At 43.6% G+C, this 22701-nt stretch overlaps 1 protein-coding gene across 2 annotated transcripts in view; it reads left to right on the top strand.

The window, feature by feature from the left end:
- The window catches only part of ppp2r5d (protein phosphatase 2, regulatory subunit B', delta), a 145192-nt gene that overhangs the window by 16374 nt on the left and 106117 nt on the right, over window positions 1-22701 (top strand). The window contains exon 3 of one of the 2 annotated variants that reach the window (XM_072550680.1): window positions 7293-7470. In XM_072550680.1, the coding sequence (XP_072406781.1) occupies window positions 7293-7470 (178 nt within the window). Of the gene's footprint in view, window positions 1-7292; window positions 7471-20398; window positions 20481-22701 lie in introns of those variants that run through there. The other variant, XM_072550681.1, reaches the window with a different exon arrangement.

Below are 22701 nucleotides of genomic sequence, written 5' to 3'. Positions count from 1 at the left end.
TATGAGCGAGCCTTGGCATGTAAAGTTAAGGATAATCCAAAGAGATTCTATGAGTGCATTAAGAGTAACTAGAGAGAAAAAGAGACTAGGTTGTCTTTACATTGGACTTCAGGAGATGGGAGGTAACAAACAATGTGCCCTTATTCAAGAAGGGCTGCAAAGATAAACCTGGCAACAAGAGACCAGCAAGCCTAACATCTGTGGTAGATAAGGTGCTTGAAGGTTCTGAGGGATAAGATATACATGCATTTGGAAAGACTGGGTTTGATTAGGAGTAGTCCACATGGCTTTGTGTGTGGGAGATCATGTCTCCCAAATTTGTTAAGGCTATTTGAAGAAGTGACCAGCATCCTTGATGAAGGTAGAACAATAGATGTCGTCTATATAGATTTCAGTGAGACCTTTTTTATAAGGTTCCACGTGGTAGACTGCTCTGGAAGGTTAGATCACATAGAATCCAGGAGCAGCTGGCAAATGTATTGCACCATTGGCTTGGAAGCAGAGGGCAATAGTGGGAAGATGCTTGTGGGTCTGAAGGCCTGTGACTAGTGGAGTGTCTCAGGGGTTGGTGCTGGGCCCATTGTTGTTTGTTATCTATATCAATGATTTTGATGAGAATGTACAAGGCATGATTAGTAAGTTTGCAGATGACATTAAAATAGGTGGTATCATGGGCAGTGAGGAAGATTATCAGACACTGCAGCAGGGCCTTGATCAGCTGAGGAAGTGGGCTGAGAAATGACAAATGGAGTTTAATATGAATAAGTGTGAGGTTTTACATTTTGGAAAGTCAAATCAAGGTCAGAGTTTCATGGTGAATGGTAGGGCTTTAAGGAATATAGTGGAACAGAGGAACCTTGGACCTCAGGTGCATGGCTCTCTGAACGTGGAGTCACAGGTAGACACGACAGTGAAGGTGGCTTTTGGCACACTGGCCTTCATCAGTCAGGGCATTGAGTATAGAAGTTGGAAAGCTCTACTACAGTTGTACAGGACGTTGGTGAGGCCTCCATTGGAGTACTGTATAGAGTTTTAGTCAACTTGCAACAAGGATGTTATTAAACTGGAAAGAGTGCAGAAGAAATTAACAAGGATATTCCCAGGACTCGAGGGACTGAGTTATAGGGAGAGGTTGGACAAGTTAGGGCTTTTTTCTTTAGAGCATGGGAGACTGAGGGGAGATTTTTAGAGGTGTATAAGATCATGAGAGGCATGGATAAGGTGAATGCACTCAGTCTTTTTCCCAGGGTTGGGGAATCCAGGACTAGAGGGCATCAGTTTAAGGTTAGAGGGGAAAAAATAGATGGGAGTTTGAGGAGCAGCTTTTTTTATGGGGGGGGGGGGGGTGGTATGCATATGCAATGACCTGTCTGTGAAAATGTTTGAGGCAGGTACGTGAACAACATTTAAAAGGTATTTGGACAAATACATGGATAAGAAAGATTTAAGAGGATATGGAACAAGACCAGTGAAATTGGGTTAGTGTTGATGCACCAGTTTGGGCTAAAGGCTGTACTACGCTGACACATTTTACTGTGGAGAAAAGAAATGGAGGCTAGAGAACTTGGAAATAATATTGATGTTTTGAAAACCGTTGACATTATAGAAGAGGAAGTGCATGAGGTTGTAGGTGGATAAACCTCCAGAACCTGACAAAATGTACCCCACGATGTTGTGGCAAGTTCGGGAGGAAATTGTGGGGCCCCTAGCAGAAATATTTGTCACCTACAACCATGGATGAGGTGCTGGCAGAGTGGAGGGTGGCTGATGTTGTGCCTTTTATTTAAGAAAGGCTGTAAGGAAAACTCTGGGAACCTTTGACATGTTAGTCTGACCTCGATGGTGGGTAAGTTTTTGAAGGTGATTCTGAAATGTAGGATTGCATGTATTTGAAGAGTCAAGGAATAAATAGAGACGGTCAGCATGGTTTTGTGCAAGGGAATCATGTGTCACAAACCTGATTTGAGTTTTTTGAGGAAGTAACTAAAACGATTGACAGCAGTAGACATTGTTTACTTGGACTCCAGTAAAGCCTTTGATAATGTTCTATATGGTAGACTAATTAGTAAAGTTAGGTCACATAGGGCCCAGGGAGAGCTAGCCAATTGGATAAAAAATTAGCTTTGTTAGACAGGATGGTGGTGAAAGTTTGTTTTTTGGATTAGAGCCTGTGACCAGTGGTGTTCCACTGGGATAGGAACTGCATCCGCTTTTGCTTATCATTTATATTAAGGATATTCAGACACCAAAATTGATGTAATGGATGGTGAAGAATGTTATCTAAGATTATGAAGTAATCTTGATCAATGGGATGAGGAGTGGCAGATGGAGTTTAATTTGGATAAATGAGAGGTATTGCATTTTGGTAAAACAAACAATGGCAGGATTGAAACAGTTAATGGTTGGGCACTAGGTAGTGTTGTAGATCGGAGAAACTTCAAGGTTCAGGGATATTAATCTGAAATTTGCATCACAGGTGAACAAGGCAATAAACATGTTTATTATGCTTGCCTTCATTACTCAGACCTTTTGATTATCAGACTTGAGACATCGTGTTAACATTGTACAGGACATTAGTGAGGCCTCAAGTGCAGTCAGTTCTTCGATAACACAATGGTTGGGTTTTTGTGCAACCCCATGTTAGACAAAAATCATGCTTTAGGAATAGCACTTAGTGTTGGTGATGTAATCTCATTACTGCCAAAACAGATTTAAAAGTTTGCGATTAGACACAATTTCAACAATTCTTCAATCTCGTTACAGCAAGTTCACGTTGACGAAACATGCGTTATAAGCAGAACAACCTGTAGTGTGCATTTCTGGTCACCCTGCTATAGGAAGGATACTATTGAATTGGAAAGGATTCAGGAAAGCTTTGTGAGGATGCTGTTGGGAATGGATGGTTTGAGTTATAAAGATAGGCTGGAACTTTTTTCATTGGAGTGTAGGAAGTTGAGGGGTGATCTTATAGAAGTTGAGAAAATCATTGAGGTTCACAGAGAGGATGGATAGCAAAGGTCTTTCCCCTAGGGTGGGGAAGTTCAAAACTAGAGAACATATATTTTTAAGGTGAGAGATTTAAGGTGGGGGCAGCATTTTTAACACACCGGCTAGTGTGTGGAATGAACTACCAGAGGAATTGGTGGATGCAGATATGTTCACAACATTTGAAAGGCATGGATATGTACATGAATAGGAAAGGTTTGGAGGGATATGGTCCAAAAACAGGCAGATGGGGCTAGTTTAGTTTGGGAACATGGTCATCATGGCCTAGTCGAAATGAAGAGTCTGTTTCCATGCTGTATGACTCAGATCAGGAGCTGACTGGCCCATGTACAATTCAAATTCCATGTCAGAAACAAGTTATTCCTTTTCTAATTCAGCTTGATGGCATTTTCAATGAACCCTTCAATCGCTTTGATGGATTGTGGAATGGTTGGTACAGATTCAATCAATAAGCATATCGACCTGGACCCAATATACCAACCACTGCAATGGACAGCTGGAACTGACAACCGGAAGCAGCAGAGACAAACCACTATAAATGTCGGAGGATACATCACAGAAGCGCTTCACAGGAGGCTCCCAAGCACTGAGGATGTCACTTAGACAGGGGACGAAATGTCTGCAAACAAATTCCCAGACCACAACAACGAGCACCCGAGCTACAAATCTTCTCACAAACTTTGAACTCTGTCTACTCTAAAGGCATCTCATTTTGCAGTTGCTGCTTTCCCTGTACATCTTTGGTTTCAGTCATCCCAGATCTATTCTTGCCTTCGTTGAAATTGATCCCTTTTCATCCTTCACTTAGTCATTTTTGCATTTGATTGTTCCTTTATCCTTTTCTGTAGCCAACCTGAACCTTCTTATGTGTCATTGTCCTCTGAATGTACTCTGTGACACTTAATTCACTTGAACTGCCTAATTCCACAGTTGGACCAACCATATGTCACTGAAGCTGAAAACCAAAGCCATACCTGATATACAATGTTATTCCAAAAGCCAGAACACTGCATGGATTGTAAATACAACAGTCTTAGAGTAGGCAGGGGGATAGGTTCATCCAGTATTTGGTAAATACATATGTTTAACAAAAACCAAACTGGCTGTCATGATAAAGATCTACTTCCTATTTATGATGGAATCATGAGAATATTTGATCTTGCCATTGCCGAAGTTGTCACTCTGAATTGCTAGTTGAGCACATAATCTTTTCACTTGCTTGAAAAGGGTACTGATTGCTTAGCAAGCAGAGAGGCACCTGGAAAGGATGGGATTCTAGCTGAACTGATTGAGTGCAGTGTCTTATCTCCTGCCACATTTCCGTGACCACCACCACATTTGCTGGAGGGTAGGATCTATTCCACACAGACTTGATGCAAAAATGATGGCATTACACAAAAACACAAGGCAACCGAGGCCATTGCAGCAAGTTCAGAATTACCTCATTTGCGTGCATGGGGAGGCTTGTATGGGGGTCAAATTTAACAGACCTAGCTTACCCTATGTTTTAGTTACAAAAGAAAACATAGAAAATTGGTTAGATTAGATTACTTAGTGTGGAAACAGGCCCTTCGGCCCAACAAATCCACCCAGACCCATTCCCCTACATTTACCCCTTCACCTAACACTATGGGCAATTTAGCATAGCCAATTCACCTAACCTGCAAATTTTGGACTGTGGGAGGAAACCCACGCAGACACTGGGAGAATGTGCAAACTCCACACAGTTAGTCGCCTGAGGTGGGAATTGAACCCGGGTCTCTGGCACCGAGGCAGCAGTGCTAACTACTGTGCCACCATGCCACCCACCTTGACATCATATTCACGGCCATTATCTGAGTTGGACTGAACAAAATTTTGGAGAAAATTGGTTGTCCACTATTTGAGTATAAAACTAGGAGCAGGAGTAGATGCAAAAACAGAAGTTGCTGGAAAAGCTCAGCAGGTCTGGCAGCATCTGTGAAGAGAAATCAGTTAACTTATTGGATCTAGTGACCCTTCCTCATAACAGACCTAAAATGTGAACTTTGATTTCTTTTCACAGCTGCTGCCAGACCTGAGATTTTCCAGCAATTTCCGTTTTTGTTTCTGACTTAGAGCATTCGCAGTTCTTTGGGTTTTTTAAACAGGAGTAGACCACTCGGCTCTTCAAGACTGTTCTGCCAGTTAGTAAGATCGTGATTTACCTGTTGGTTTTGCAAACTCCATGGCTGCTTCTAATCTTTCCATGACAATGAGGTCTCTACTGTATAGTTTGAGAGTATCCCCTTTCAACAGCTTCACAGTAAAAAGTTGAGTGAAGTATTGGCATATCTAGATGCCATATTCTTTGAAGTTTTCTTCTTGCCCCTGACTTTTTTGTCTTCTCTTAAAATATGGAGCCAACGAGTAAGCACTTCAGTCTGCCCAGACTGAAAGCAAAATCAACAATACAGTATGTTTTTAAAATGTTTCTTCATGGGATGTGGGTGTTATGGTCAAAGCTCATTTATTAACCACCCCTCAGTGCTCTTGAAGAAACTGCCTACTTGAATAGCTGCAGTCCTTTGGGTGCAGGGATACCCATTGGGCCATTAGGAAGGGAGTTTCAGAATTTTAACTTGGTAGCAATATATTTGCAAAGCAATACAATGTGGCTTGCAGAGATACTTGCATGTGGTGATGTTCCTATGCACCTGCTGCCTTTGTATATCTATGTGGTGGAAGTTGTGGGTTAGGAAGTTGATATTGCAGGAGCTTTGAATTTCTGCAGTGCATCTTGTAAACACTGCTGCTACTGACGTCAGTGTTGGACAGAGTGAATATTGGTGGATTTAGTGCTAATCAATAGGGCTGCTTTGTCCTTTTTGGTGTCAAGTTTCATGAATGTTGTTTGAGCTGCGCTTATCCAGGCAAGTGGAGAGCATTCTATCACGCTTTTGACTTGTCTTGTAGATGATGGACAAACACTGAGAAGTCATAAGGTAATTTACCACAGGATTCTTTGATCTTGATCAGAGAACTCCCACACTGATGCAATGCAAGTCACTTGCGCAAAAAATCCTTTACAAAGACTAACTTTTTCTCCTTAACCATAAAATGAGAATATCAATATGGGACTGGGTGTAATATCTCCCTTCATCACCTTAAACCCACTCCACTGAAGTATTTAGCAGGTATTGCTACCTTGGGTTTACAGTAGCAATTTGACTATATGCAGAGTATGATGTGTAGAGAAAGCAACTACAATCTTTGGTTGGCGTTCAGGGTAGTAAGCTGACTGTTAGCATCAAGTTGTTTTTAATGAGGCCTGTGTCCTTGGCATTTTCTTCTGTAGCTGTGAAGTATGGATAATGTTCAGCTATCAAAAATGAAGTTCAACAATTTTAAATTTCTTTTGTTTCAGTCCATCCTTAGCATCTTGATGAAGAGCAAAAATTACTAATTTGACCGTTCTCTCTTAAAGCGACGCTCCAAAATGTACAAGCATTCGTCATGGACAAGTGAATTCACTGGCTTGAGCTGGATTGCAGGTTGGAGAACGAGCATATTCTTCAGGATATTCTGTATAGGGATCTTGCTGGAGCAAGAAGACCAGTGGAACACTTGAAGATTCCAAAGGTGTTTGAGTATGAAATGAGGACTGTAAGCAAATTTCCACATGGGTGACACCAACGACAACTGGAAAAAAAAATGTTGGCCTTTTGTATGCTTCCATAATAATTGGTGCTTCCAGCAACTTGGCAGCAGGTGCACGGACACCACAGCTGGGGTCAGCGAGAGCTTTCAGGTCTGATAGATTTGACGTGAACTGTGCTAGGACCAGTGTCTTGGTGAATTGAAGAATCAGGACTGTCGAGAAGGCTTTTTTTTTTGGAGAGGTAGGGGGTAAAAGTTTTGTGATTGAGGGGTTCAGGAGGAGAAGGAAACAAGCTTGCAAAACAAAAAGATATGTTAGCATTGCAGGACAACTTTTTTTAACATATTAGATTCTAGGAGTTGGGAGAAGGATGAAAACTAGTACAGGAAGTATTCATACTTCCCTGCTCGCAGAATATTCTGGCTAGTATTTGTGCTTGTTTTTGTGGTTTTGGGTTTACTCTATACTGGTGTGAACTTCTGCACTTTGTCTAGTGTAAATAATATATAAGTAAAATTGCCTGATTGTAGTCTATATAATCTATTTGATGAACACTGGTTTACCCAGTGACCTCAAGCGTGCTGTTGAAAAATGGCTATTAGGGTAGAAGTCAAGTTTCAGATCTTGTTGTTGAATCGGGAAATGAAAAGATTTTGGTTTGTTGCAGGTCCAGCAGCAGCCAGGTGCAAATAAACGTCCCAGTAACAGTGCTCCACCTCAAACCCAACTCAATAAAATCAAATACTCTGGAGGGCCGCAGATTGTGAAGAAAGAGAGACGTCAAAGCTCATCTCGCTTCAACCTAGCAAAAAACCGAGAACTTCAGAAACTACCAGCCCTTAAAGGTAAGGTAAAATATTCCAAGAACCAAGTTTTCCTTCCTCTGGTTTTTAATTTCATAGTCATAAAGGTATACAGCATGGAAAGTGCGAGGAGCAGCGGAGGAAGTGACGTGGACCGGAGGGGCAGCCGGGAAGAAAAGCAGTGACCATATATATCAGCAAGGCGGCTAAACCCGAGACTCTTACTACTGTCGTGTCTCCCACCCGCCCTCCTCCTCTAACCTACTTAATAAGTAGGAAAAGCAGGAGGATGACCAGGGGCCTGCTGGTAATATATCTGGGCAGTGGCTGAACCCGAGACACTATATGTGTTGTGTCTCTCTTTCTTCCCCCCACCCCCCAACCAAAAATAGGACTCTGGTTTGTTAAGGTAAGGAATTTCTATTTCTTTATCAGTAAATGGTTAAAAATTTACTTTTTATGGTTTATGTATTAATTGGTTTTTAGAAAAAGACTATAGCAGAGAGGTATCAGAAAGTATTTTAACTCCAACCTATATAAAGTAAATAACTAAGCAGAGATGGCTGGGCACGTGATGTGCTGTGGCTGTATGATGTGGGAGCTGGCTGATGCCATTGTGAATGGCAGTGACCGCATCTGCAGCAAGTATTGGTTGCTGGAAGAACTCCGGCTCAGAGTTGATGATCTGGAATCTGAGCTTCAAACACTGCGGCACATCTGGGAGGGGGAGAGTTACCTGGACGCTTTGTTTCAGGAGGTAGTCACACCTGGGAGATTAAGTAATTCACATTCAGTTAGTGATCAGGGACATCAGAGTGTAACTGTAAGTGAGGCAGGCAGGGGGAACTTGAGTTCAGGAGTGCAGAAACCTCAGCCCTTGACCTTGTCCAACAGGTATGAGATTCTTGCTCCCTATACGGATGAGGAAAAGGGCTCTGGACAATATGAGCCAGCTGACCACGGCACCATGATGCAGAAGGCCATTCAAGAGGGGGGAGCAAAAAGACAAGTAGTTGTTATAGGGGATTCTATAATTAGGGGGACAGATAGTATCCTATACCAGCCGGATCGGGAGTCTCGCATGGTGTGTTGCCTGCCCGGTGCCAGGGTGCGGGACATCTCCGACCGGCTTGAAAGGATATTGGAGCGGGAGGGGGAGGATCCAGTTGTTGTTGGTCCCAACGTGGACCACAACATAGGCAAAGCTAGAGTGGGGACTATCAAGCACTAGGAAGGAAATTGAAGTACAGGCCCTCAAGGGTCATAATCTCCGGATTACTGCCCGAGCCACGTGCCAATTGGCATAGGGATAAGAAAATTAGGGAAGTAAACACGTGGTTAAGGGATTGGTATGGGAAAGAGGGATTCCACTTCATGGGGCATTGGCAGTAGTTTTGGAACCGGGGGGATCTGTACCGCTGGGACGGTCTCCACCGGAACCGATCAGGTACCAATGTTCTAGCGAAGAGGATAAATAGGGTGGTCAGTGGGACTTTAAACTTCTGAGTTGGGAGGGAAGGGAAAGTGAAAGCAACAGGGAGTATGGAGTTAAATGGAAAGATAAGCAGGAGGATAGCATGTATGCAGGCGGATTTAAACTTGAGGCAGATTAGGAATGCAACAAAAAGGAAGGATAACCTAGGACATCTTATGATTTCCAATATCTCTAATGATAAGAATGTTAACATTAAGGCAGTCTACTTGAATGCTTGTAGCATTCGTAACAAAGTAGATGAACTAATGGCATAGATCATCGTGAATGATTATGATGTGGTAGGCATCACAGAGACATGGTTGCAGGGGGGTCACGACTGGCAGTTAAACATCCAAGAATTCACAACTTATCGAAAAGACAGGGAGGTGGGCAGAGTGGCCAGGGTGGCCTTGTTAGTTAAGAACAAAATTAAATCTATGGCACTGAATGACATAGGATCGGATGATGTGGAGTCTGTGTGGGTGGAATTGAGGAACCACAAAGGCAAAAAAACCATAATGGGAGTTATGTACAGACCTTCTAACAGTGGTCAGGACCAGAGGCACAACATGTACCGGGAAATAGAAAAGGCATGTCAGAAAGGCAAGGTCACGGTGATCGTGGGGGATTTCAATATGCAGGTGGACTGAGTAAATCATGTTGCTAGTGGATCCAAAGAAAGGGAATTCTTGGAATGCTTACAGGATGGCTTTTTGGAACAGCTTGTGATGGAGCCCACAAGGGAGCAGGCTATTTTGGACCTAGTGCTATGTAATGAACCAGACTTTATAAAAGATCTTAAAGTAAGGGAACACTTAGGAAGCAGCGATCATAATATGGTAGAGTTCAGTCTGCAGTTTGAAAGAGAAGGCAAAATTGGATGTAATGGTATTACAGTTAAACAAAGGTAATTATGAGGGCATGAGAGAGAAACTGACGAAAATCAACTGGAAGCAGAGCCTAGCAGGGAAGACAGTAGAGCAAAAATGGCAGGAGTTTGTGGGTATAATTGAGGACACAGTACAGAGGTTCATCCGCAAGAAAAGAAAGATTATCCGGGGAGGGATTAGACAGCTATGGCTGACAAAGGAAGTCAGGAAATCTATCAAAGAAAAAGAGAGATCCTATAAAGTGGCCAAGAGCACTGAGAAATCAGAAGATTGGGAAGGCTCCAAAAACAAACAGAGGATAACAAAGAGAGAAATAAGGAAGGAGAGGATCAAATATGAAGGTAGGCTAGCCAGTAATATTAGAAATGATAGTAAAAGTTTCTTTCAATACATAAGAAACAAATGACAGGCAAAAGTAGACATTGGGCCACTTCAAACTGATGCTGGAAGCCTAGTGATGGGAGATAAGGAGAATTTAATAAGTACTTTGCGTCAGTCTTCACAGTGGAAGACATGAGTAATATCCCAACAATTAAAGGGAGTCGGGGGGCTGAGTTGAGTATGGTTGCCATTACAAAAGAGGTAGTGCTAGAAAAGCTAAAAGGTCTTAAAATTGACAAATCTCCTGATCCTGATGGGCTACATCCTAGAGTTCTGAGGGAGGTGGCTGAGGAAATAGCGGAGGCGTTGGTTGAGATCTTTCAAAAGTCACTGGAGTCAGGGAAAGTCCCGGATTATTGGAAGACCGCTGTTGTAACCCCATTTTTCAAGAAAGGATCAAGACAAAAGATGGAAAATTATAGGCCAATTAGCCTAACCTCGGTTGTTGGTAAAATTCTAGAATCCATCATTAAGGATGAGGTTTCTAAATTCTTGGAAGAGCGGGGTCGGATTAGAACAAGTCAATATGGATTTAGTAAGGGGAGATCGTGCCTGACAAACCTGTTAGAATTCTTTGAAGAGGTGACAAGTAGGTTAGACCAGGGAAACCCAGTGGATGTGGTCTATCTAGACTTCCAAAAGATCTTTGATAAGGTGCCACACGGGAGGCTGCTGAGTAAGGTGAGGGCCCATGGTGTTCGAGGTGAGCTACTGGCATGGATTGAGGATTGGCTGTCTGACAGAAGGCAGACAGTTTGGATAAGCGGTTCTTTTTCAGAATGGTAGCCGATGTCAAGCGGTGTCCCAGGGTTCAGTGTTGGGGCGCAGCTGTTCACGTTATATATTAATGATCTGGACGAAGGGACTGGGGGCATTCTAGTGAAGTTTGTCGATGATATGAAGATAGGTGGACGGGCAGGTAGTACTGAGGAAGTGGGAAGGCTGCAGAAGGATCTAGACAGTTTGGGAGAGCGGTCCAGGAAATGGCTGCTGAAGTTCAATGTGAGCAAATGCAAGGTCTTGCACTTTGGAAAAAAGAATACAAGTGTGGACTACTTTCTAAACAGTGAGAAAATTCATAAAGCCAAAGTACAAAGGGATCTGGGAGTGCTAGTCAAGGATTCTCTAAAGGTAAACGTGCAGGTTGAATCCGTGATTAAGGAAGCGAATGCAATGTTGTCATTTAGACAATAGACAATAGATGCAGGAGTAGGCCATTCAGCCCTTTGAGCCTGCACCGCCATTCAATATGATCATGGCTGATCATTCCCAATCAGTATCCTGTTCCTGCCTTATCTCCATAACCCTTGATTCCACAATCCTTGAGAGCTCTATCCAACTCTTTCTTAAATGAATCCAGAGACTGGGCCTCCACTGCCCTCTGGGGCAGAGCATTCCACACAGCCACCACTCTCTGGGTGAAGTAGTTTCTCCTCATCTCAGTCCTAAATGGTCTACCCCGTATTTTTAAGTTGTGTCCTCTGGTTCGGCACTCCCCCATCAGCGGAAATATGTTTCCTGCCTCCAGAGTGTCCAATCCTTTCATAATCCTATACGTTTCAATCAGATCCCCTCTCCGTCTTCTAAACTCAAGGGTATACAAGCCCAGTCGCTTCAGTCTTTCCGTGTAAGGCAATCCTGCCATTCCAGGAATTGACCTCGTGAACCTACGCTGCACTCCCTCAATAGCCAGAATGTCTTTCCTCAAATTTGGAGACCAGAACTGTACACAGTTCTCCAGGTGTGGTCTCACCAGGGCCCTGTCCAGCTGCAGAAGCACCTCTTTGCTTCTATACTCAATTCCTCTTGTTATGAAGGCCAGCATGCTATTAGCTTTCTTCACGACCTGCTGTACCTGCATGCTTGCCTTCATTGACTGGTGGACAAGAACACCCAGATCTCTCTGAACAGCCCCTTTACCTAATTTGATACCATTGAGGTAGTAATCTGCCTTCCTGTTCTTGCCACCAAAGTGGATAACCAGACATTTATCCACATTACACTGCATCTGCCCACTCACCTAACTTGTCCAGGTCACCCTGTAATCTCCTAACAACATCCTCATCACATTTCACCCTACCACCCAGTTTTGTATCATCAGCAAATTTGCTAATGTTATTGCTGATACCATCTTCTATATCATTTACATATATTGTAAAAAGCTGCGGTCCCAGCACGGATCCCTGCGGTACCCCACTGGTCACTGCCTGCCATTCCGAAATGGAGCCGTTAATCACTACCCTTTGTTTCCTATTAGCCAACCAATTCTCTATCCAATCTAGTACTTTGCCCCCAATCCCGTGCGCCCTAATTTTACTCACTAACCTCTTGTGTGGGACTTTATCAAAAGCTTTCTGAAAGTCCAGGTACACTACATTTACTGGATCTCCCTCGTCCATCTTCCGAGTTACATCCTCAAAAAATTCAAGAAGATTAGTCAAGCATGATTTCCCCTTCATAAATCCATGCTGACTCTGTCCTATCCTGTTACTATTATCCAGATGTGCCATAATTTCATCCTTTATAATAGACTCCAGCATCTTTCCCACCACTGAGGTCAGACTAACTGGTCTATAATTTCCTGCTTTCTCCCGCCCACCCTTCTTAAAAAGTGGCACAACATTAGCCGCCCTCCAATCCTCAGGAACCGACCCCGATTCTATTGAACTCTGGAAAATGATCACCAGCGCATCCACGATTTCCCGAGCCACCTCCTTCAGTACCCTGGGATGCAGGCCATCAGGTCCCGGAGACTTATCAACCTTCAGACCTAACAGTCTCTCCAACACCAAATCCTGGCAAATATAAATTCCTTCAGCCACTGTTCCCTCAGGGAGATTGCTTGTGTCTTCCCCAGTGAACACAGGTCTGAAGTACCCATTTAATTCCTCTGCCATTTCTTTGTTCCCAGTAATATATTCCCCTGTTTCTGTCTTCAAGGGCCCAATTTTTGTCCTAACCATTTTTTGGCCTTGGACATACCTAAAAAAGCTTTTACTATCCTCCTTTATATTCTTGGCCAGTTTACCTTCGTACCTCATTTTTTCTCTGCGTATTTCCTTCTTACTAATCCTCTGTTGTTCTTTAAAAGCTTCCCAGTCCTCAGTTTTCCCACTTATCTTCGCTAAGTTATACTTTTTCTCTTTTAACTTTATATGTTTCTTTACTTCCCTCGTCAGCCACGGCCACCCATGTTTCCTGGGATCTTTCTTCCTTTTAGGAATGAACTGATCCTGCAACTTCTGCATTATACACAGAAATATCCGCCATTGTTCCTCCACGGTCTTCCCTGTTAAGGTATTGCACCATTGAACTTTGGCCAGTTGCTCCCTCATAGCTCCATATTTCCCTTTATTCAACTGAAATATTGTCACTTCAGATTGTACCCACTCCCTCTCAAATTGCAGATTGAAGCTTAATGTATTATGGTCACTATTTCCCAATGGCTCCTTCACTTCGAGGTCACTGACCAATTCTGGTTCGTTACACAATACCAGATCCAGAATCGCCTTATCCCTGGTCGGCTCCAGCACCAGCTGCTCTAAAAATCCATCTCTGAGGCACTCCACAAAGTCTCTTTCTTGAGGCCCGATACCATCCTGATTCTCCCAGTCTACCTGCATGTTAAAATCCCCCATAACAACTGTAGTAACATCTTTGCGACAAGCCAATTTCAGCTCCTGATTCAACTTACATCCGACATCCAGACTACTGTTTGGGGGCCTGTAGATGACTCCCATGAGGGTCTTTTTACCCTTAGTGTTTCGAAGCTCTATCCACACTGACTCTACATCCCCTGACTCTAGGTCCCCCCGCGCAAGGGACTGATTATACTCCCTTACCAACAAGGCCACCCCACCCCCTCTGCCCGTCAGTCTGTCCTTACGATAGCACGTGTAGCCTTGAATATTCATTTCCCAGGCCCTGTCCCCATGAAGCCACGTCTCAGTTATCCCCACAATATCATATCTGCCAATTTCCAAAAGAGCCTCAAGCTCATCCACCTTGTATCTAATGCTTCATGCATTCATATATAGAATTTTTAATTTGTTACTACTCTCACCCTTCCCCTCAACCCTTATTTCACTCAACTTTACAGCATGATGCCTTTTCCAGTTTTCTGCCTCCTTGATACAGTTGTCTTTCTTGACTTCTCTTGTTCTAACTACCCCTTCAATTTCCTTTTTAAACATCCAGCTTGTCCCCTCCCCCCCCGCTACTTAGTTTAAATGTAGCGGTGTTGCAGCAGAAAACCTGCCTGCCAGAATGCTGATCCCTGATCTATTAAGGTGCAAGCCGTCTCTCTTGTAGAATTTATGGTTACCATAAAATATACCCCAGTGATCCAAGAACTTGAAACCTTGCTTCCTGCACCAGTTCCCCAACCACATGTTCAAGTCCATTATCTCCCGGTTTCTGGCCACACTAGCCCGAGGAACTGGAAGCAAACTGGAGATAACCACCTTGGACGTCCTGCTTTTTAGCCTCCTTCCTAGTTCTCCGAAGTCTCGCTGTAGTATGTTCCTCCTCTTCTTCCCGACATCATTTGTGCCGACGTGTACCACCACCTCGGGCTCTTCACCCTCGTCCTTGAGGATGTCCTGCACTCTGTCCGCGATGTCTTTCACTCTAGCACCAGGAAGGCAACACGCCATCCTTAAATCCCGTCTGCTGCCACAAAAACCCCGGTCAGTTCCTCTCACGATGGAGTCCCCTATTACCACGGCTCTGTGCGACGTCCGACTCTTCCGCTCTGCTTCTGCGGCAACTTTTGATTGACAAACACGGCCGCCTTGGGAACTGGCAGTGTCATCAGACTCTACTGTGTCCAAAAGCTTCAACTTGTTCCTGACAGGTACTTCTCCCGGCGTCTCTTGCACCTGTCTCCTCTCTGCCTTCCTCATCGTCTGCACTCTTCTGCTCTCTTTTGGCATGATTGGTGTAATAACATCACTGAAGGTCTTGTCCAGAAAGATCTCATTCTCTCGGATGAGCCTAAGGTCTTCGAGTTCTTTCGTCAGTGCTGCAATATGCTCGGTCAATTGCTGAATGTGCGCACACTTTCCACACACATACGAGCCAGACACACCAGAGTCGTTGACCTGCCACATCAAACACGTAGCGCACTGAACCAGCTGAGCAGTCATGTCTTCACCCTCTTCAACTGTGGCGTAATCTCTTTACTCAACCTCCTTATCAAGATTCCTGAGCTGAAGCCTCACTCTTCGATCTAAACTTCCTTAGACCCTCTTCCTATGGCAAGTCTGTGGACTCTTAATTAAGGTTAGAGGAGGAGGGAGGGAGGGAGACCCTACTTTGTAGGACCTGGGGTTTAGAACACACCCACTCTAATAACAATCACTTACCTTCCCGACCGGCTTTGCGCTCCGTCTGAACTTCCGCCCAGCTCCTGCCGCTCTCTGCTGCGAAAAAAAAAAAGCAGCAATGTGCTACTGAGATTTTATAAAGCTCTGGTTAGGCCCCATTTGGAGTACTGTGTCCAGTTTTGGGCCCCACACCTCAGGAGGGACATACTGGCACCGGAGCGTGTCCAGTGGAGATTCACGCGGATGATCCCTGGAATGGAAGGTCTAACATACGAGGAACGGCTGAGGATCCTGGGATTGTACTCATTGGAGTTTAGAAGGTTAAGGGGAGATCTAATAGAAACTTACAAGATAATACATGGCTTGGAAAGGGTGGGCGCTAAGAAATTGTTTCCGTTAGGCGGGGAGACTAGGACCCGTGGACACAGCCTTAAAATGAGAGGGGGTCAATTCAGAACAGAAATGTGACGACTTTTCTTCAGCCAGAGAGTGGTGGGTCTGTGGAATTCATTGCCGCAGAGTGCAGTGGAGGCCGGGACGCTAAATGTCTTCAAGGCAGAGATTGATAGATTCTTGTTGTCTCGAGGAATTAAGGGCTACAGGGAGAATGTGGGTAAGTGGAGTTGAAATGCCCATCAGCTATGATTAAATGGCGGAGTGGACTCGATAGACCGAATGGCCTTCCTTCCAATCCTATGTCTTGTGGTCTTAAATAGGTCTTTCAGCCCAACCCGCCCATGTTGACCAGGTTTTCTAAACTGAGTTCTGAGGAAAGGTCACTGGACCCAAAGTATTATCTCTGATTTCTCTGTACAGATGCTGCCAGATCTGCTGAGCTTTGCCAGCAGTTTATTTCTGTTTCCTAAACTGAACTAGTCCCATTTGCCTGCATTTGATCTGCATCTCTTTAAACCTTTCATTTTCATGCACCTGTCCAAATGCCTTTTAAATGTTGTAATTGTACCTGCCTCTACCACTTCCTCTGGCAGCTCGTTCCATTTAGAGTCATAGAGATGTACAGCACGGTCCAACCCGTCCATGCCGACCAGATATCCCAACCCAATCTAGTCTCACCAGCCAGCACCCAGCCCATATCCCTCCATCCCTTCCTATTCATATACCTATCCAGATGCCTCTTAAATGTTGCAATTGTACCAGCCTCCACTACTTCCTCTGGCAGCTCATTCCGTACACGTGCCACCCTCTGCGTGAAAAAGATGCCCCGTAGGTGTCTTTTATATCTTTCCCCCCCCCTCACCCTAAACCTATGCCCTCTCGTTCTGGACTCCCCAATCCCAGGGAAAAAACTTTGCCTATTTATGCTATCCATGCCCCTCATAATTTTGTAAACCTCTATAAGGTCACCCCTCAGCCTTCGACGCTCCAGGGAAAACAGCCCCAGACTGTTCAACCTCTCCCTGTAGCTCAAATCCTCCAACCCTGGCAACATCCTTCTAGATCTTTTCTGAACCCTTTCAAGTTTCACAACATCTTTCCAATAGGAAGGAGACCAGAATTGCACGCAATGTTCCAACAGTGGCCTAACCAATGTCCTGTACAGCTGCAACATGACCTCCCAACTCCTGTACTCAATACTCTGACCAATAAAGGAAAGCATACCAAATGCCGCCTTCACTATCCTATCCACCTGTGACTCCACTTCCAAGGAGCTATGAACCTGCACTCCAAGGTCTCTTTGTTCAGCAACACTCCCTCGGATCTTACCATTAAGTGTATAAGTCTGGCTGAGATTTGCTTTCCCAAAATGCAGCACCTCGCAGTTATCTGAATAAAACTCCATCTGCCACTTCTCAGCCAATTGGCCCATCTGGTCAAGATCCTGTTGTAATCTGAGGTAACCCTCTTCGCTGTCCATTACACCTCCAATTTTGTGCTTTGTGGATCAAGTTGTCCCTAGGGTAAAGATTTAAAAAGGAACCCTATCAGCATAAACCTATGCCTCCAGCTTCAGACCTCACTACGCTGGGGACCTTATCTATGCTATGTATGGTATTTATGATTTTAAAAGCCTCTATAAGGTCATTGCCTTAGCTCCTACGCTCCAGAGAAAAAAGTCCCAGCCTATCCTTATGATTCAAACCCTCTAATCCCAGCAACAACCTGGCAAATCACTTTTGCACCATCTCCAATTTAATAATATCCTAAAGTAGGACAACCAGAATTGAACGCAGGCTTTATCAATGTCTTGTATAGCTGTACCATCAAGTCCCAACTCCTGTACTGAATGTTACATACCCTCTCCGTGTCACCCCACATTTCCCATGGCCAATCCACCAAATGTGGGCATCTTGATCTGTGGGAGGAAATTCATGCAGACTTGCAGAGTCAACACAGAGTCACCCAAGGTGGAATTGAACCCAGGTGCCTGAGCACTGTGGGCAGCAGTGCTAACTGCCGAGCCACCATGCAGTCTCATAAGTTTTCAATGTTTGAAATACAAGTGTGATGGAGGCACATTCATTTGAGGATTCCCGAATTTTAGATGGTGTGCAGGGATAATGGGGTAAAGGAGGAAATTGGCACTACCTCGAAGTGCTCAGAGCTGGTCTAGTCATGCTGGGTTGAAAATCATTTTGCAAGTGACAGTTCTGTCATTTTTTAAAAAAAAGATACTGAATGTGGACATGACTGGCTGGCCTGCCATTTATTCTCTAGACTTAGTTATGCTTGAGAAGTTGATGGTGAACCCCTGTCTTGAACTGCAGCAGTCTATTTGCTAAAGGTACACCCGCAATGCCGGGAGCAAGAGTGTTCCTGGATTTTTGACTCCGTAACACTGAAAGAATGAACTTGTGCATTAGGATGACATGCAGCTTGAGGGAAACTTGCAGGTGGTCTTGTTCCCCCTGTTCTTCTAGATTGTATTGGTTGTGGTTCAGATAATGCTGTTTACGGGGCCTTGGAGAATTTCTGGGGTGTATCTAGATGGTATTCATCGTTGCTGCTGGTGGATAAAGTGAATGAGGATATGTTTCAAATCAAGTGGGTTGCTTTGTGCTCTATGGCGTCAAGCTTCTTGATATTGTTAGAGCTGCACTCATCCAGGCAAGTGGGCACTGTCAGGAGGTGAGTTACACTCTGCATGACACCTAGCTTCTGTCTGACCTGTGAATGTGAAAGATTTCAATCAAGTGAAGTGTTAGTGAACTTCAGAACTGGAGAAGGCTCGATGTCTCTGCAGATGCTGCAAGACCTGCTGAGCTTTTCCAGTAGTTTGATTTTGATTCTGATTTCCAGCGTCTGCAGTTCTTTGGGTTTTTGTGAGCTGTTATAATAATATTAGAAATCACTTTTTAAACAAAATTCTCAAAAGATTTGCAGTGTCAATCATCTTAGCATTTTTACTTGGGTTCACAATGTAGCACTTTTGTGTGTACAGGGCATTCTGGTATAAGGTGACAGTTGCATTTCTATTCAGCCTCATGCTATAGAAAATCGTACTATGGAAAACTGCTTTAGAAAATCACGCCATAAAAGATCGATATGGAAAATTGCTATACCCATTCGGTAGAAAGTTTGCGTTACCCCAACAATTAGTCAGTTGTGGTAGAGCCAATTTGTGTTGACGAAACACTCATTATCCCAGAATGACCTGTGCAAGAAGGTACTTTCATGAATAAACAGAGCTCTGTTCTTTATACTCATAAGTCTCGTCGACCAAAGTGTGCCTGTTTCAACTCAACATAATGGGTAGTTGGCAGAAGTGGGTACTGCAGATGCTGGAGATTAAAGACAAGATTAGAGAGGTACTGGAAAAGCGCAGCAGGTCAGGCAGCATCCGAGGAGCTGGAAAATTGACGTTTCAGGCAGAAGTATTCCTGATCAAGGGCTTTTGCCCAAAATGGCGATTTGCTTTTTTTTCCTGCTCCTCAGATGCTGCCTCACCTGCTGTGCTTTTCCAGCACCACTCTAATAATAGGTAGTTGCCATTCACTGGCTCATTTCTCAGGGTAGTACCTTGACCAATTGTACTTAAGCTACCTGGTTTAAAATTTAAGGAAAGTCTGACAGTTAACTGTCAATTAACACTGATAGGTGCATCCTCTGTGTAAGTGCTTCACCAGAGTCCACTTGCAAACCATTTAGCAGCCTTTCAGATGAGTCTGAATGTTGTCCCCTTGTTTAAGAAGGTAGCAGGGATAATCTAGGTAATTACAGACCTGTGAGCCTGTTGTGTGTGGTAAGGAAGCTACTAGAGGAGATCCTAAGGGATAGGATATATACCCTTCTGGAAGGAAATGGGCTTATCAGTAATGGGCAGCATGGTTTTGTGCTGGGAAGGTCATGTCTTACAAACGTAATAGAATTCTTTGGAGAGGTGACAAAGTTGATTGATGAGGGAAGGGATATAGAGTAGCAGATAGTGAAGGGGACTATCCGAAAATACAGCAGAATATAGATAGATTGGAGGATTGGACAGAGAAATGGCAGGTAGAGTTCAATCTGGACAAATGTGAGATGATGCTTTTTGAAAGATGCAATTCCAGAGCGAACTATACAGTAAATGAAGTCCTGGGGAAAGTTGATGTGGGTGTTCAAGTCCATTGTTCCCTGAAGGTGGCAATGCAGGTCAGTAGTGGGTTTTGAGTAGCAGCTATTTTTTTGTCAAAGACGAGGAGAGCAAATAAACTGATATTTGTTTGAGCCCAGGCCTGGAAGAACATTTTTTTGATTTTTTTTGTTCCAAGAATACTTGAGATGTTTCGGTTCCAGAGATGGATTATGCCCAAACAGATGGCAGCTATTTGAATATTAACTGGGGCCTCTGAGTTACAGTGCCAATAAGTTTAACGAAGAAAATATTGGTGGGAGAAAAGGAGAAACCAAAGTTTGCACTGACTTTAAACTGTTTTTTGTCAGAAGAATTGTGGCTGCGAAAGCGAAGGGAATGGAGATTTGATTGCTCCCTGGTTATCCTCTCATTATCCACTTATTGAAAGTTTGGAGAATAGAGTCTTGGTAAGTATTAGGTGAATATTCCTCAGAGTCTGTTGGAAGGTATTTGTGTACATTGATGTCTTCAGAAACCAAGCAAGATAGAATCTCGTGCTTGTTCTATGAATTGTGGACTGGCCCATTACATATTTTGTTATTTATCCCTTAACTGTGTCAGATATTGCATTCCTGATTAAGATCTTGTGCTCAAAATATTGACTCTTCTGCTCCTTGGATGTTACGTGACCAGCTGTGCTTTTCCAACACCACCTACTTGACTCTGATCTCCAGCATCTGCAGTCCTCAATTTCTTCATGTTTGAATTCTGCCCCAATTAGCCACATAACAAGGTCTTGGTTGGGGAAAGACCAAATCTGTGACATGTAGATTGGTGACCATGAGGTCAAGTATATTTCTTCCTCTTTTTGATTCTGTCGCCATCTGCAGAAAACCAGTCAAGCAGTTTTGTGCTTTGGGCCAGCTTGGTCAGTATTGGTATTACTAAGTCCTTCTTGGTGATAGACATTTAAAAGCCTTGCTGGTGACCCTGACATCCCATTTGAACAATAATAATCCTTTCTCTCTTCGAAAAATATTTGAGATGTTGATATCCTGCCTTCAGCCATTCAGAGAAGCTAATGAAGGCAAAAATATTCATTAGAGGTTTACATGAAAGTTGTCCTTTTCTACAGAGCTGTGTTGCTGAGTACGTTGGTTTAATTAATGAGTTGGAGAATTTGTAGCAGTGCAACAAACCTTGTAGCTCTTGTAGAAAGAATTGTTTTTGACATGAAAAATTATCTGGCAAGTTCATAAGTATTGACTGTAGCAGGGTTGTGGCACAACTAGTGGAAGTGAACAACATTTGAAATGTGATAGGAGAAATGTTTGTATTGTTTTCTGATTGTATTGTGAATGGATCTTAGGCCAATAGAATTATGCAGGAAGAGGAATAATCATTGGAAAAGTGGTATGATAAAGTTAAGTTTTCTGACGTTATTTTTGAAAACTGCAATTAAAAGTAAGAAGGTAACGGGAATGAAGATGACCTGATAGACATTGAAGTTTTTAAGAGTACATTCTGCACCCTTGCGTGATCACCCCTAATGTCTCTGCCAAGTAATGCTCGACATGCAGTGGTGATCCATCAGCTAAGGGGTGTGTGGTCAGCAGGAGGATTCTTAACCATGATCTCTTACCATAAGAATTCATGGTACCGAGTCAGTGCTGAAAACTCCCAAGGCTATCGGTTGGATATCGCCCTGCTGGTAGGACAGGACAGACTCTGGGATGGTGTTGTCTGGGACACATGTAAAGGATGATTCCATGGGTGTGACTATTAGTAGCCAGGTAAAAGGTGAGGACTGCAGATGCTGGAGATTAGAGTCAAGATTAGACTGGTGCTAGAAAAGTACAGCTGGTCAGGCAGCCTCAGAAGAGCAGGAAAATCAACATTTTTGGCAGGAGCCCTTCATTAGGAATGTAGCTGTTGACTAACTAGTCCATGGACAGCTCTACCAGTGTTAGTATTTGCCCACAGATGAAAGGAAGGAGGATTTTGCCATGTTAACAGGGATGAAATTTATCATGTGCAGTGCCCAAGTCAATGTCAGGAAGTCTTGTCAGTTTCATTCCTTTTGAGACTTGTTCATGTTTTTGCACAAATGAGTGGCTCCTTTGGCCATTTCAGAGGACAGTGAAGAATTAGTCATATGTCTGCCTGGAGTCTACACCAGGTAAAGATGGCAGATTTTCCTGTCTCAAAGATGTTGGTGAACCAGGTTTTTTTTTATGGCAATTGACAGCGGTTCCACATTCATCATTTCATCATTAGACTTTTAATAGCACAGTTTTTGAATTCAAATTTAACTGTATCCCCACAGCATTGCATCAATCTCTAGATAACTAGTTCAACATAGTTTCCACACCCCCGCCCCCACCACCAAAGTAAAACTGGTTTGTAGGCACATTTGAGATGAGAACACTGCTGTGATTTGAGTCATAGGTAGGCAAGAACAGGGTAAGGAAGGCATATTTCCTTCCTAAAGGGTAATAGTGAACCAGATCTTCATTTTTAAGACCACCAACAATGGTCATCATCCAACCAGCTTTCAATTCCGAAGTTATGCAATTAAATTCAAATTTCATCAGGCATGTCAGTATTTGAGCCTAGGTTCACGGAAGCCTTGATTGGCAAGTAGGAAACCTGCAGGAAGTTTGAACAAGAGCATAGCAGAGCATTATT

This window comes from Chiloscyllium punctatum, chromosome 3, assembly GCF_047496795.1.
Source record: "Chiloscyllium punctatum isolate Juve2018m chromosome 3, sChiPun1.3, whole genome shotgun sequence".
In the NCBI taxonomy this organism is placed as follows: Eukaryota; Metazoa; Chordata; class Chondrichthyes; order Orectolobiformes; family Hemiscylliidae; genus Chiloscyllium; species Chiloscyllium punctatum.
This window is presented reverse-complemented; position numbering and strand designations above follow the sequence as displayed.